The sequence below is a fragment of the Helianthus annuus genome, chromosome 13, assembly GCF_002127325.2.
Source record: "Helianthus annuus cultivar XRQ/B chromosome 13, HanXRQr2.0-SUNRISE, whole genome shotgun sequence".
Lineage (NCBI taxonomy): Eukaryota > Viridiplantae > Streptophyta > Magnoliopsida > Asterales > Asteraceae > Helianthus > Helianthus annuus.
Window position 1 is genome coordinate 171,304,877 of NC_035445.2, and position 17,005 is coordinate 171,321,881.

Genomic DNA, 17,005 nt, shown 5'->3' on the forward strand with positions numbered 1-17,005 from the left:
GTCCAATTCGCAGCCCAAGAGTGTTTGACCTAGCCCAGTTGCAACCTTGTGTTATATAAACAAGGTTAGACATTAGGGTTTAGGTTAATCAGCCAAAACAGTGTTTGTGAGAGAGAGAATTCGTGAGAGACATAGTCTTGGACGAATTAGGGTTTGATTGATTGTAATACGTTTGTTTGATAATCAATAGAAACCCGGTTGAAAGTGATTTGCTGTTCCTACACGTTTTCTACTTATTATGATCAAGAGGATTCCGCACTCTTGATTGGATTGACAATTCTGTGAAGATCCATACACATCAAGGGGACCTACAATAGTGACAGCACAATTCTTGTTGCTGGAGCTGCTGTTTTTGTTCTTCCTCTTGCGACGAGAGGACTTTGATGACTGAGATGCGGTGGCGGTGGTGTCAGCGGTTGGTACGGCAGTGGCTTGGTGCAGGTTCTTTGAAGCTTTATCCCAAAAACCAGCTTTTGCTCGCTTGTCGTTGATTTCAGTGGCAAGCAACCGCGTTTCTTCGATTGTTGCTGGCTTGGAAGCATGCACAAAATCTGCAACACAATCCGACAGAGTGCGGATGTACTTCTTGATCGTCATGTCGGTCGTCTTCACCTTATCGGGACAGATAATGCTGAGCTGCTTGAAGCGAGCAGTGAGGGCATCGTTGTCACCATCTTTTTGCTTGATATGCCAGAATTCATCCTCCAGCTTCTGGCGCTCATGGGGAGGGCAGAACTCATCGAGCATAACGTTCTTCAACTCGTCCCATGACAAATCATAGGTTACATCATTTCCGCGTTTGTTCCTTTCGGCCGTCCACCAGTCTAGAGCGCGTGACTGGAAGATGCCGGTAGCATTTAGAGTGCGGAGATTGTTAGGACATCCACTCTGACGCAAAGTGACTTCGATCGAGTCGAACCATTGAAACAAAGCCGTAGGGCCTTCTTCTCCAATGAACTCTTTCGGTCCGTTTGCCTTAAACTGCTTGAAGCTGAAAGTAGCTTTGGGAGTCTCGGTCATGGATTCCTCAGACGATTTGCTCATGTTCTCGTACAGTTCGCTGACGACTTGCGGTACAACCTTTTCCATTTGCTTAGTAATCATGGCAGCGAGGCGTTTGTCTGCTTGCTTTTGGCGAGCGTCTCGAGTAGCGCGAGATCCAGATGACGACATTGTCTGCAACAGACATCGTCACAGGACTCAACACAGTATAATCGAATCTCACCTCACAATCCTCATACTACTAAAGCTCAGGAACACGTGTAATCACTTAACCACATAGTCACACAGTCATATCAGCACAAAAGCACATAAGCACGGAAGCACATAAGCACGTAAGTCACAGAAGCACAGAAGTACAGAAGCACGTAATCATAAGAGCCCGTCAGAATACAGAAACCTATCATTTAAAGCCTGCGCGCGTTTGAGGATAGCGAACGCGAATATCATAGCGAGTAGTGTAGTATAAGCGTATAACCTAGCATATGGTCGTCCAACATTAGCGATTTGGCAGTGTTTTGAGATAGAGGTAAAGTGCGAGTTGTGTGTGTCGATCGAAGCGAGCGCGAGAAGCGAATAATTCACCAAAAATCGAAACACATAAACAGATAAGTCATATAAAACACACACGAAATTTACATAAAATCAACAAATATCAAAGTCGGCAGTAGCGATCTCAGAATCGAACACATAAAATCGAGAAATAGATTGTCTGCGGATAGATAAACATCGACTAACCAAAGTGGTTTGACTATTCACAAGGGCTTTAGTTCACACTTTGGCCTTCAGGATTGTGCTCTTTCCTCGAATCTGGGCGATCGGCACGTATCCCTTCAGTTATAGTGTGTATTCAAATCGTTGGAGTCCGTCGAGACTTTGGTGAGAGTTTTGTAAGGCAAAACCAAATTGAGATCGGAACAAGTTATCAAGGTTCAGGTTTCACCCGTAACTTAACAACTTTGTTCCTGTTTTGATAAGAAAATAGAGACGAAAATTCGCATCAAAGTATGGATTTCACTCCTGATTCAACGCGAATTCTTGCGTTCTATAGATAAATACAGATCAATAAGCAATTTAATCGAGAGTTTGCGGTTTTCACACCTAATCTCGATCAATCTACTCGTTTATTTTTGAAAATCAGAGTGCAGTGATGGTGTAGCGTAAGCGAGAATAACGAAAAGTAGCAAATAAGCTCGTACATGACCCTTCAGGATATGCGCAAGTCGGTCTGTTGGTACCTAACTATAGACTAGGTCGTTTTTAAGACATCGACCCGGACTAGGTCGAGTCTTGCCTAATTCCCTATAGTTATAGCTCTGATACCAATATGTCACACACCAACCGATGGCGGAATCATCGGGGCGCGGCACTGAGCGAAACAGATTGTCCAGAAGTTTCCATAACAACTATATTTACCAAATATTTAAAGCAACACGTCCCATACCGTGTCATATATGATAATACAATTATTACAGAAAAGATCTAGTTAAATTGTTCTGTTTCGACAACTCAGATGTCACACCCTGGCTTTGCGGAAGCATGGTTAATTTGGTGTGACTTCTTAATACCATAGCTTAATCATAACAAAGCTATATGAATTTAAAAATCATGCAAAGTCATCCATTGAAATAAAAACAGGATCGACAGGAACATCAGCATGCACCAAACCATGCTCATGTACGGGATCGAAAGCAGCTGCCTGCTCTGGGGCTACGGCAGGCTCCTGGTCATCAAACGCCATGTCGAAGTCAAAGTCTGGATCGATGGGACCGACATGGTCAGCAGGGTCAACAGGGTCCTCCACGTGAGGGTCCATAGGGACGTACTCGATATCACGATCTGGATCAAAACCGGGAGGGAAAATAGGATCAGAATCCTCGATGTCCTCATGCTCAAAAACAAAGCTCGGCATAGGGGCGGCAGAAGACGCCTGGTCAGGGTCCGAGTCATGAACGAAATGTGGTGTGCTCGCCTCCTGTGATGGAACAGATGCCACAGACTCGAAAGAGTCTGGAACTGGGGAGTGAACGGGCGAGTCTCCGACTGGAGCACCGGCGATCATCAAGAGACCGCCAGCGGGTAAAAGAGCTGGATCAGGATCCTCGTCCTCGAATGGCTCATCCTCGAAAAGATCAATATCATCATCAGCCTCGGCATCCTGCATGAGCTCATAAGCTGGGTAAGAAGCGAGGGGAATCGGGGCGGGAATCGCAACAAGAGGAAGATCCTCAGCAGGATCACCAACGATGGGCTCATCAGCGCCGTCGGGTAATGCAAACGGCTGGAAGTCGTCGTCGTCTGTGCTCGTATAATCTGAGGTGTGCACCTCATGCTCTGATGACATAATATCATCCGACACCATGGGTAGTGGTCCGGTAGTATCTGAGTCTCCAGTGTCCGACGTGTCCATGAGTCTGTAACACAATCACAAGCATGCACAAATATCAGTAAATCAGGTAATCACACAAGTTACCACATAATAATCACGTATTCCTCCTAGTCCCACTAGCCTCCCAGCCTCCCAGACTGTCTCCCTAGTCCCACTAGACTACATTTCCCAGCCTCCCAGACTATCTCCCTAGTCCCACTAGACAACATTTCCCGGCCTCCCAGACTATCTCCCTAGTCCCACTAGACAACATTTCCCAGCCTCCCAGACTGACTCCCTAGTCCCACTAGACAACTACCTCGATCCAGTAGATCGAGCCTCGGCCTCTCAGACCGAGCCTCGGCCTCTCAGACCGAGCCTCAGCCTCCCAGACTGAGCCTAAAAATAATAAATAAAATATGCTCAACATTTGTTTATAAAAACGTTTTGGATCTGGACTTAAATGGTATGCAGTAAAAATGTTTTCGTGAGAGCCCTAGTGATCATAGTCTAGACTCAAGAAAGAATCCTAGTTCGCTATGATCAGAGCTCTGATACCAAGCTGTCACACCCTGGCTTTGCGAAAGCGTGGTTAATTTGGTGTGACTTCTTAATACCATAGCTTAATCATAACAAAGCTATATGAATTTAAAAATCATGCAAAGTCATCCATTGAAATAAAAATGTCAAACATTGTCTAAACGGGTAAACACCCGACAACCATTACTTGTCTTAATCATTACAACGCTACCATAATGCAAACATAAACATGGTTCAGGGACTATGGCTTGTCCAGGAAAGAGCCATAAGCCTTGAACCCCGGATGACTTTGAGTCTAATGCAGCGGAAAATCCTGCTAAACCGTGCCAGATCCGCAATTTCCTGAAATACATGTAAGTTGAAAAATCAACAATAATGTTGAGCGAGTTCATGCGAACGTGTATAAACAAACCTTTATTTTCATCAAAAACCTGGTATGTAGCAAATAAGGAAAAAGAGATCACCAATGGTTTGCAAGGCCATTGATATGTGTAAATGCAAGTAGGAAGGCTCAAACCTAGCAAATTTATGCGTCGGGAACAAAGTCATCCCAAGGTCCGTTCTGCTGGACCTGGGACTGGGCTCGCTACACCCAAATAGATCTACCGCTACTGCCCCTCGGTCCCCACCCTGAGGATTAATGACCTCAAGTTTCCGCCTACCCATTCACATGATCTAAAAGTAACCCTCCTTACGCTAAACATACCGTGTAATAAGTAAACATAATCATAGTAACATGTATTTCACCCCCGCAGTTTATAAAACTGAAAACAGTTAAGAGAAAAGGGGGACATGAACTCACAGTGAATGCGTCACTATATCAGTAATCCCAAATGTCCGAGTGCTGCGCAACGACCTACATGTGCTAATTCTATTAGACGGATGGCCGTGCTTTTAGCTTCATAGTTGATATTTTTGGGAAACGGTTAGACAACCGCTCCGTGTGTATACTTGGTATTTTACTTTCCTTCCCAAGGATGGGGGATTTAAATACATGTGTATTTATACTATCTTATTAAGTCCCACTTAATATATTTTTATTTCTTATTCCAAAATATAATTATTTTTCTCAAAAATAATATATTTCCTTCTTTACATAATTCTTTCCAAAATAATACGTTGACAACATACGTGTCGATGAATATTTCTGCGTAAAGCGTAAGTTACGTTTTAATGATTAGGTGGTAATAGAAATTACCGTTGTAACTTTTGTGCTCGTCGTATAAGCGTTTGTATTATTTTGGGTTCGGCAAAGTCTGTAAATATTATTTTTACTCTAAAAATAATATTTATATATTTTCACAAAATAATCATAAACAGTGTTGTGAAAAATATATTTATTGAATAAATATTTATCACGTTTATTTTTGTGAAAATCCCACCTCCGAATATTTAATAAAGTCATGGCGAAATATATTTTGTAAGTATTTCAAAAATAATAATTCTAACACTTGTAAATAATTCTAAGTGTTAGATTTTTAGAAAATTTCGCCAGAGTTTCCCCTGTAACTGGAGGTGGCCACGCTTTCAAGCGTATCATTTTCTTTTACAAAAACATCTCAACAATTTATCAAACCAACCGAATCAATTTTTCCAACATATTAAACAAGTTTCAATATTTCACATTGTAGATTATTTTACAAGGTCGCATTACCACATGAACTTGTAATTTTTCCAAGAGTCGTTTTGTAGATCACTTCATATTTAGTGGATCTATTCATAAAATAACTTAGTCTTGCAAAAACCCCGTTTTTAGAAACAATCACTCTTCACAACTTCCCGACAATTTTTGTAAAAACTGTTATTTTGCCGGATCTTTTATTTTACAAGTGTTTCTACACTTGTAGTTTATAGAAATCATATTTGTTCATACTTTACCCATTTTTATAAAAACATGATTTTCTCGACACCCGGTCCTACGAATATACCACTTGTACATCCGTAGATCGGCTCGTTTTAGATACTATTTTTCATGTCAAAACATTTTTTACACAAGTTCATGTTTCCCGTGTGGTGGAGTTTCACCTTTTAACCCTTGTACACAAGAAACAAGTGTATGTCAAGATACGCGATCCTAACAAAGTCGGGTTAAACGATGATGAGAGCCACCACATCGTAGATCGGGCCATATTAATCAACATATTCAAGTACTACGACTTTTACACGCGTTATGAGCTTTTATCCAACGATATACGCATTTTTGTAGACTTTAAAGTTTCATTTAGCGGGTTACCGATATTCAACCGACAAATATCCTTTTAACCACTTTAGACAAGACTAAAAATGAGTTTTAAACGTTATACCTCTAGCTCGGGGCTAGGGAAGATCTATGGCGAAAACTGCGTGGATAAAAGCTAACGGTAGAGGTCCTTCAACTTCCGTTTGTTCCGAGCTTCGTTGTAGGTGACCCTTGAGACTTGAGTATACTTGGAACTTGCAAAGCTCGAACCGACAAAGGAGGGTGAAGTGTGGGTGTGTTCGGCCGAGAAGGAGGGAGAGGGAGAGGGAGAGAGAGCTAAAGTGTGTAGTGTGTGTAAATGTGAGAGAGAGAGAGCTTATTTATAGAGGTTCTCGTTCTCGGTTATCGCGTAATCAAATTAAATATTCAAAAGTGTACTCTCCCCGGTCCCACTAGTTGGCCGATTTCATTAGAATGTAATGACATCCGGTTCGTTTTCAATCGTTCAGTTACGGTTCAGTTTAGTTAAGTGCGTTAAGTGTGAGGTCTAACCCCGTTAGTTGTTTAATGTGCTAATAAGCAGGTGTTAGGGTAATCAGGGACCCTAACTGGCTCAGAAATGTATTATTCTTAATCTTGGCAATATTTTCATGTTCCGGGTATTGTCCGGTTGTTCGGTCGGATAGTAATCCGTTAAAGTGCTTAAGATATCCATTAAGCGTCATAAATAATATTTTTAGCGACACAATTTATTCTGCAAGGTGTCAGGAATAATTCCTCATGTTTTGGCACTTTATTAATTAGCTAGTGTATTGATAAAAGTGCTGTGTTTCGTGCTTAAAGTATATTTTAGGCACATCCCGTCTCTATATCTTATTCCTAGAGACATAAACATACAACCCTTGTATTCCTACACACACTCTGGGCGTAGTAAAATATTTCTGGCTCATACAGGCCCTTAGAGGCAGTGTTTGCCTGATGCTGGCTATATCAGCATGTCAAATAAGTTATCCGTTCAGTTGCTACTGTGCTTTTGTGCATCATGTTTGTCACTAAAGTTCAGTAAATAAATAATGAAGTGACGGAAAAATCAAAGTATGATGCAGACATGTACAAGTATCAACAATCAAGTAGCAGTTTATCAGCAAACTCAGTTAAGCACAGTAATTAGGCAGCAATTAATAATTATTTAAGTCGTACGGATACCTGGTTTTGTGAGGGTTGTCACATTCTCCCCCCGTTAAATAAATTTCGTCCCGAAATTTTAAATTCCGCTTGTAGAAGCAGGGTCTTCAGGGAATAAGTGGGGGTATTTCTCTTTCATTCGGTCTTCACGCTCCCAGGTGAATTCAGGACCATGTTTAGCATTCCAGCGAACTTTGACGAGCTTGACACTGCTCCGGCGGGTCTTGTTTATTTTCCAATCTGTGACCTCGACAGGTTCTTCAACAAAGTGGAGCGTGTCATCAATATGAATTTCGTCGGTTGGAATGGCGATGTTAACTTGAGTTGGACTTTGCTTCAAATTGGATACATGAAATGTATCGTGAACGTTATTCAGCTCGGCAGGTAGCTCCAACTTGTATGCTACAGTTCCGATTCTTTCCAAAACCTTGAAAGGACCTATGTAGCGCGGATTCAACTTTCCACGTTTCCCAAATCGTGCCACACCCTTCCAGGGTGATACCTTCAACAAAACCATATCCCCAACCTCAAACTCCTGAGGTTTCCTTTTCAGATCTGCGTAGGTCTTTTGGCGATCACGAGCCGCACTAATGCGATCTCGGATTTGCGCGATCTTATCTGTAGTTTCCTGAACTACATCGGGACCTACCAATTGTCTGTCACCTGCGTCAGACCAACAGAGTGGCGATCTGCACTTGCGCCCATATAAAGCTTCGAACGGTGCGGCGCCAATACTGGTGTGGTAGCTATTGTTGTATGAAAACTCGACCAGGGGTAAATGCTTATCCCAGCTACCGCCTAAATCCATAACACATGCTCTCAGCATGTCTTCCAGCGTCTGAATCGTCCGCTCACTTTGGCCGTCGGTCTGTGGGTGAAACGCTGTGCTTATATTCAGCTTCGAACCAAAAGCTTCCTGGAAGGATTGCCATATCCTCGATACGAACCTTCCGTCTCTATCAGATATAATTGAGAGAGGTACTCCATGGCGCGTAACAATCTCTTTCATGTAGATTTCAGCCAATTTACTTGTATTATCCTTCTCGCGAATAGGCAAGAAGTGCGCTGACTTTGTTAAACGATCCACTATCACCCAGATAGTGTCATGGCCTTTTGGCGTCCTTGGCAACTTTGTAATAAAATCCATAGAGATTTCTTCCCACTTCCACTGGGGAATTTTCGGTTGCTGCAGAAGTCCTGAAGGCTTCTGGTATTCTGCCTTAACTTTGGCGCAGGTTAAACATTTGCTCACGTAGATAGCAACGTCGCCTTTCATCCTAGGCCACCAATAATAATCTTTCAGATCTTGGTACATCTTATCCGCTCCAGGGTGGATAGAGTATCGTGACTTGTGAGCTTCATCAAAGATAACCTCTCTTAAACCACCGAACAGAGGAACCCAAATCCTTTTCTCAAAATATAACGTTCCTTCCCTGTTTGGTACCAATATTTTCTCCATCCCACGGAGATGTTCTTCCTCAAGGTTTCCCTCCTTGAGAGCTTCCTTCTGCGCTGCACGAACACGTGAGGAAAGATCGGTTTGGATAATCATTTCCATAGCCCTAACCCTTATGGGCTTGATTCTTTCCTTGCGACTTAGGGCATCGGCGACCACATTCGCCTTCCCTGGATGATACTTGATTTCGCAGTCGTAATCGTTCAACAGCTCGACCCATCGTCTTTGCCTCATGTTCAACTCCTTCTGGTTGAATATATGCTGGAGGCTTTTGTGATCTGTAAAGATCGTACACTTCGTACCGTAGAGGTAGTGTCTCCAAATCTTCAAAGCAAAAACCACTGCGCCTAGCTCCAAATCATGCGTGGTATAGTTCTTTTCGTGCACTTTCAGTTGGCGTGATGCGTAAGCGATAACCTTTTGGCGTTGCATCAACACACAACCCAATCCTTGACGCGATGCGTCGCAGTATACCACAAAATCGTCGGTGCCTTCCGGTAGAGCTAAGATCGGCGCGTTACATAGCTTATCCTTCAACACTTGAAATGCTTCATCCTGTTTGATTCCCCAATCAAACTTTTTATCTTTCTGTGTGAGGAGCGTTAACGGTTGAGCGATCTTTGAAAAATCCTCAATAAATCTTCGATAGTAGCCAGCCAATCCCAAGAATTGCCGAATCTCGGTTGGCGTCTTTGGCGCTTCCCAATTCTTGATCGCCTCAATCTTGGTTGGATCCACATGAATCCCACTTTCATTTACCACGTGCCCAAGGAATTGCACGTCTCGCAACCAAAACTCACACTTAGAGAACTTGGCATACAGCTGTTCCTTCTTCAACAACTCCAGAATAGCTCTAAGGTGTTGCTCGTGCTCGGCCTTCGTTTTCGAATAAATCAAAATGTCATCGATGAATACAATCACGAACTTATCCAAGTACGGCTTACAAACTCGGTTCATCAAATCCATGAACACTGCAGGCGCATTTGTCAATCCAAACGGCATGACAAGGAACTCGTAGTGCCCATAACGAGTTCTGAAGGCTGTCTTTGGGATACTCTCCTCCTGTATCCGAAGTTGATGATATCCAGATCGAAGATCGATCTTTGAGTAGAAACTTGAACCTTGAAGTTGGTCGAACAGATCATCAATCCTTGGCAAAGGATACCTATTCTTGATCGTCAGCTTGTTCAATTCTCTGTAGTCAATGCACATACGGAAACTACCATCCTTCTTCTTGACGAACAAAACTGGAGCTCCCCAAGGCGAGAAGCTTGGTCGGATAAAGCCCTTGTCTAACAACTCTTGAAGTTGTGACGACAGTTCCTGCATTTCAGACGGGGCAAGTCTATACGGTGCCTTAGCCACAGGCGCAGCGCCTGGAACTAAGTCGATGCGAAACTCCACTTGCCTTTGAGGTGGCAAGCCAGGCAAGTCTTCTGGAAAGACTTCTGGGTATTCCCTCACGACAGGGATGTCTTCGATCTTCGGCTCAGCAGCCTTTTTATCCACGATGTGTGCCAGAAAAGCAGCACATCCTTTCTTCAAACACTTCCTTGCTTTCAGACAGCTAATAATCCGCAATGGCGTCTCACGCTTCTCCCCATGAACAACAATGGTCTCACCATCATTGGTCGGGATACGGATAATCTTCTCGTGACAAACTATCTCTGCCTTGTTACTCGATAACCAATCCATCCCTACTACCACGTCGAAGCTTCCCAACTGGACTGGTAGTAGATCGAGAGTAAACTCACGCTCTCCCAATTTGATCACGCAACCTCTAATCACTTCGTTAGCTTCCACTAACTTCCCATTCGCTAATTCGATCGAGTATGGAATATCTAACTTACTGGCGGCTAAACCAAGCATGTTCTTAAATTCTAACGATACAAAGCTGTAATCGGCACCAGTATCAAACAAAACAGACGCATAGCGTTGGTTTACAGGGAACGTACCAGTGACAACGTTGGGATCCTGGCGCGCCTCCCTGGCTTCCATGTTAAACACTCTTCCACGTGCCTGGTTTAATTCTGGGCAATTTCTCTTGAAATGCCCTTGATCTCCACAATTAAAACATCCGGGCCTCTGCCCGTTTCCACCATTGTTCCCAGCTTGGTGGTTTCCTTGGTTCCGATTCACGATGCCCGCTTGGTTAGCTTGATTACCACGGTTTCCATCACCTCCCAGGTTTCCTTGTGGGCGGTTTCCATTACCACCACGGTTATTTCTATACCCATTTCCACCTTGGCCACCCCGGCCAGCTGTGGCCCAACAAGTCTCCTTCTGGTGTCCAACCTTTCCACATGCTTCACAAACTTTTATCCCACAACGGCCAGAGTGATGTCGTTGACATGAACTGCACTTAGGCTGCGCACCCATGTATCCCTTGCTTTTCTTCCTACCACCAACTGAATCTTGAGTTGGTGCGTTCGATTCTCCCTTCTTAACCACCGTCCTGGTGCTTTGCTTGAAGCTCGAAAACTTTCGCTTATTTCCACTAGATGACTCCACATGAGTCTCCTTTTTCTTGGGTTCATCGAACTTGTTCAACCGAATCGCTTCTTCAGTGAGAGCCACACTTAGATCAATGGCTTCTGTGATGGTTGCAGGTTTGGAAGAAGTCACCATACTGATAATCTGAGGAGCCAATCCCCAGATGAAGCGCTCAATCCTCTTATATTCGGGCGTGACCATATAAGGAACCACTTGAGATAGGTCATGAAACCTCTGGACGTATTCTGCAATCTTTGGTCCGTCCATCTTTAGGTGCCAAAATTCAGTTTCCAACTTCTGAATCTCTGCGCGGGAACAGTACTTCTTGCGCATAAGCTCCTTCAATTCAGCCCAAGTCTGAGCGTAGGCGGCAGTTTCGCCTAGTGTCTGTACTTGTAAGTTCCACCAAGATAGGGCTCCGTCTAGAAACAGCCCTGAGATGTAAGTGACTTGCTGATCGGACGCGCATTTGCTCATGCGAAGCACTGATTCTGTTTTCTCGGCCCAGCGAACGAAAGAGACAGCACCTCCAGTGCCATCGAAGTTTGTGGGCTTACAGTCCAAAAATTGCTTGAAGGTGCACCCATGAGGAGGATTTTGGTTGCCGTTGACGTTCGAGTTGTTTTCGCTGGGTCCTCCTTGCGAGGCAGCATACTGAGCTATAGCGGCAGCAATGATTTGTTGCAGCTCGTCTTGAGTAGTAGGCATCGGCTGAGTTTGTCGTCGTGGTGCCATTTTCTAAAGATGCGAACGTCGATTAGGCCATATAGACATATATATATACATATAGTAATAGCATATAACATCTCATGTTATCCATATCATACACAACATCCCATGTCCCAACATCCCATGTTGCAAATACCATACAACATCCCATGTCCCAACATCCCATGTTGTAAATATCATACAACATCCCATGTCCCAACATCCCATGTTGTAAATATCATACAACATCCCATGTCCCGAAACATAAATAGACAACCATGTGAAACAGATATGGTGAGAATACAGCGATTGTAATATATCGAGACCATAAAGTGTAACAAGTGTGTCAGCATGTCACTGTATCGTACAATCACAATCAAATAGGGGCTACATCACCCCAATACAAAATATATAACATCAGTGTCACATACAACCAATACATCAACAAATATCAACAAAAATCTGTATCGTCAGGTGGTCTCCAAAAGCTGTGCAAAAACAATCGCGGTCGTCTCATCCATGTCTACCCTGGTAACGCTGATGAGCTCTAGACGGGTGGTGGTGGAGGGGGAAAGAGAGGATAATGCAAGCGGCGAAACAAAAGCCAGTCCTCCTCCAAGGCCTGCTGAGTGCGGATCACGGATGCAACCTGCTGCTCTAAGATCGAAAGTCGAGCAGCAATGTCAGGAGGAAACGATCCATAAAAAGAAGTCTGTCCATGATCTGGACGCGGTGGAAACTGAGCTCTCTCGAGCTCCTGGAGTCTCTGTGTATGAGACTCGTGCTGGTGTACAAAAGACATCAATAGATCCTCGATCGTATGGCCCAAATGAAAAGAGTGATATGGGTCTGTAGGTGGCATGGCCGATGGGGTCGACCAAAGCAACGGCGTGCTCGTAAGATCAAATGGTGTAACATGAGCAGGTGCAACAGAAAATGGGATAGAAGCTGTCTGAGGCACAAACGGCATGGCCATCGGTACATGACCGAAGGGGTGGGCTGAAGAGCCCTCTCCAGGCCCCGCTGGAGGAATAAATGATGGAACCGGAAAGGAGAAATCAGTGTGCTGTGCGTCAGTGTGATGTGGGGGAAACGGTGGAACATCCTCGTCCGCCGGTATCCACCCGTGCTGTGCCTCCTCGTCTGGAGGATCCATGTGCTCAGCAAAAAGGGCGTGCTCTGGCTCAATGGGCAAAGGATCAACGGGAGCTATAACAGGATCAACATGATCGACATGAGGGTCAACGGGGACGTCATCAATCAAAGGTGGGTCAACCAAAGGATCAGCAGCATGATCAGCATCTAACAAAGGAACATCATCGATAGGAAAATCGCCAACTGGCGGGTCAGCCAAAACAGGATCGACAGGAACATCAGCATGCACCAAACCATGCTCATGTACGGGATCGAAAGCAGCTGCCTGCTCTGGGGCTACGGCAGGCTCCTGGTCATCAAACGCCATGTCGAAGTCAAAGTCTGGATCGATGGGACCGACATGGTCAGCAGGGTCAACAGGGTCCTCCACGTGAGGGTCCATAGGGACGTACTCGATATCACGATCTGGATCAAAACCGGGAGGGAAAATAGGATCAGAATCCTCGATGTCCTCATGCTCAAAAACAAAGCTCGGCATAGGGGCGGCAGAAGACGCCTGGTCAGGGTCCGAGTCATGAACGAAATGTGGTGTGCTCGCCTCCTGTGATGGAACAGATGCCACAGACTCGAAAGAGTCTGGAACTGGGGAGTGAACGGGCGAGTCTCCGACTGGAGCACCGGCGATCATCAAGAGACCGCCAGCGGGTAAAAGAGCTGGATCAGGATCCTCGTCCTCGAATGGCTCATCCTCGAAAAGATCAATATCATCATCAGCCTCGGCATCCTGCATGAGCTCATAAGCTGGGTAAGAAGCGAGGGGAATCGGGGCGGGAATCGCAACAAGAGGAAGATCCTCAGCAGGATCACCAACGATGGGCTCATCAGCGCCGTCGGGTAATGCAAACGGCTGGAAGTCGTCGTCGTCTGTGCTCGTATAATCTGAGGTGTGCACCTCATGCTCTGATGACATAATATCATCCGACACCATGGGTAGTGGTCCGGTAGTATCTGAGTCTCCAGTGTCTGACGTGTCCATGAGTCTGTAACACAATCACAAGCATGCACAAATATCAGTAAATCAGGTAATCACACAAGTTACCACATAATAATCACGTATTCCTCCTAGTCCCACTAGCCTCCCAGCCTCCCAGACTGTCTCCCTAGTCCCACTAGACTACATTTCCCAGCCTCCCAGACTATCTCCCTAGTCCCACTAGACAACATTTCCCGGCCTCCCAGACTATCTCCCTAGTCCCACTAGACAACATTTCCCAGCCTCCCAGACTGACTCCCTAGTCCCACTAGACAACTACCTCGATCCAGTAGATCGAGCCTCGGCCTCTCAGACCGAGCCTCGGCCTCTCAGACCGAGCCTCAGCCTCCCAGACTGAGCCTAAAAATAATAAATAAAATATGCTCAACATTTGTTTATAAAAACGTTTTGGATCTGGACTTAAATGGTATGCAGTAAAAATGTTTTCGTGAGAGCCCTAGTGATCATAGTCTAGACTCAAGAAAGAATCCTAGTTCGCTATGATCAGAGCTCTGATACCAAGCTGTCACACCCTGGCTTTGCGAAAGCGTGGTTAATTTGGTGTGACTTCTTAATACCATAGCTTAATCATAACAAAGCTATATGAATTTAAAAATCATGCAAAGTCATCCATTGAAATAAAAATGTCAAACATTGTCTAAACGGGTAAACACCCGACAACCATTACTTGTCTTAATCATTACAACGCTACCATAATGCAAACATAAACATGGTTCAGGGACTATGGCTTGTCCAGGAAAGAGCCATAAGCCTTGAACCCCGGATGACTTTGAGTCTAATGCAGCGGAAAATCCTGCTAAACCGTGCCAGATCCGCAATTTCCTGAAATACATGTAAGTTGAAAAATCAACAATAATGTTGAGCGAGTTCATGCGAACGTGTATAAACAAACCTTTATTTTCATCAAAAACCTGGTATGTAGCAAATAAGGAAAAAGAGATCACCAATGGTTTGCAAGGCCATTGATATGTGTAAATGCAAGTAGGAAGGCTCAAACCTAGCAAATTTATGCGTCGGGAACAAAGTCATCCCAAGGTCCGTTCTGCTGGACCTGGGACTGGGCTCGCTACACCCAAATAGATCTACCGCTACTGCCCCTCGGTCCCCACCCTGAGGATTAATGACCTCAAGTTTCCGCCTACCCATTCACATGATCTAAAAGTAACCCTCCTTACGCTAAACATACCGTGTAATAAGTAAACATAATCATAGTAACATGTATTTCACCCCCGCAGTTTATAAAACTGAAAACAGTTAAGAGAAAAGGGGGACATGAACTCACAGTGAATGCGTCACTATATCAGTAATCCCAAATGTCCGAGTGCTGCGCAACGACCTACATGTGCTAATTCTATTAGACGGATGGCCGTGCTTTTAGCTTCATAGTTGATATTTTTGGGAAACGGTTAGACAACCGCTCCGTGTGTATACTTGGTATTTTACTTTCCTTCCCAAGGATGGGGGATTTAAATACATGTGTATTTATACTATCTTATTAAGTCCCACTTAATATATTTTTATTTCTTATTCCAAAATATAATTATTTTTCTCAAAAATAATATATTTCCTTCTTTACATAATTCTTTCCAAAATAATACGTTGACAACATACGTGTCGATGAATATTTCTGCGTAAAGCGTAAGTTACGTTTTAATGATTAGGTGGTAATAGAAATTACCGTTGTAACTTTTGTGCTCGTCGTATAAGCGTTTGTATTATTTTGGGTTCGGCAAAGTCTGTAAATATTATTTTTACTCTAAAAATAATATTTATATATTTTCACAAAATAATCATAAACAGTGTTGTGAAAAATATATTTATTGAATAAATATTTATCACGTTTATTTTTGTGAAAATCCCACCTCCGAATATTTAATAAAGTCATGGCGAAATATATTTTGTAAGTATTTCAAAAATAATAATTCTAACACTTGTAAATAATTCTAAGTGTTAGATTTTTAGAAAATTTCGCCAGAGTTTCCCCTATAACTGGAGGTGGCCACGCTTTCAAGCGTATCATTTTCTTTTACAAAAACATCTCAACAATTTATCAAACCAACCGAATCAATTTTTCCAACATATTAAACAAGTTTCAATATTTCACATTGTAGATTATTTTGCAAGGTCGCATTACCACATGAACTTGTAATTTTTCCAAGAGTCGTTTTGTAGATCACTTCATATTTAGTGGATCTATTCATAAAATAACTTAGTCTTGCAAAAACCCCGTTTTTAGAAACAATCACTCTTCACAACTTCCCGACAATTTTTGTAAAAACTGTTATTTTGCCGGATCTTTTATTTTACAAGTGTTTCTACACTTGTAGTTTATAGAAATCATATTTGTTCATACTTTACCCATTTTTATAAAAACATGATTTTCTCGACACCCGGTCCTACGAATATACCACTTGTACATCCGTAGATCGGCTCGTTTTAGATACTATTTTTCATGTCAAAACATTTTTTACACAAGTTCATGTTTCCCGTGTGGTGGAGTTTCACCTTTTAACCCTTGTACACAAGAAACAAGTGTATGTCAAGATACGCGATCCTAACAAAGTCGGGTTAAACGATGATGAGAGCCACCACATCGTAGATCGGGCCATATTAATCAACATATTCAAGTACTACGACTTTTACACGCGTTATGAGCTTTTATCCAACGATATACGCATTTTTGTAGACTTTAAAGTTTCATTTAGCGGGTTACCGATATTCAACCGACAAATATCCTTTTAACCACTTTAGACAAGACTAAAAATGAGTTTTAAACGTTATACCTCTAGCTCGGGGCTAGGGAAGATCTATGGCGAAAACTGCGTGGATAAAAGCTAACGGTAGAGGTCCTTCAACTTCCGTTTGTTCCGAGCTTCGTTGTAGGTGACCCTTGAGACTTGAGTATACTTGGAACTTGCAAAGCTCGAA

The 17,005-nt window shown here is 43.4% G+C and overlaps 1 protein-coding gene across 1 annotated transcript in view; it reads right to left on the minus strand.

Annotated features, from left to right (window-relative positions):
* Positions 1–2,605: 2,605 nt before the first annotated feature.
* The window catches only part of LOC110902360, a 58,016-nt gene continuing 43,616 nt past the window's right edge, over positions 2,606–17,005 (minus strand). The window contains exons 3-4 of the mRNA XM_022149044.1: positions 13,053–14,063; positions 2,606–3,413 (exon numbers count right to left, since the gene is read on the minus strand). Coding sequence (XP_022004736.1) covers positions 2,606–3,413; positions 13,053–14,063 — 1,819 coding nt within the window. The remainder of the gene's footprint in view (positions 3,414–13,052; positions 14,064–17,005) is intronic.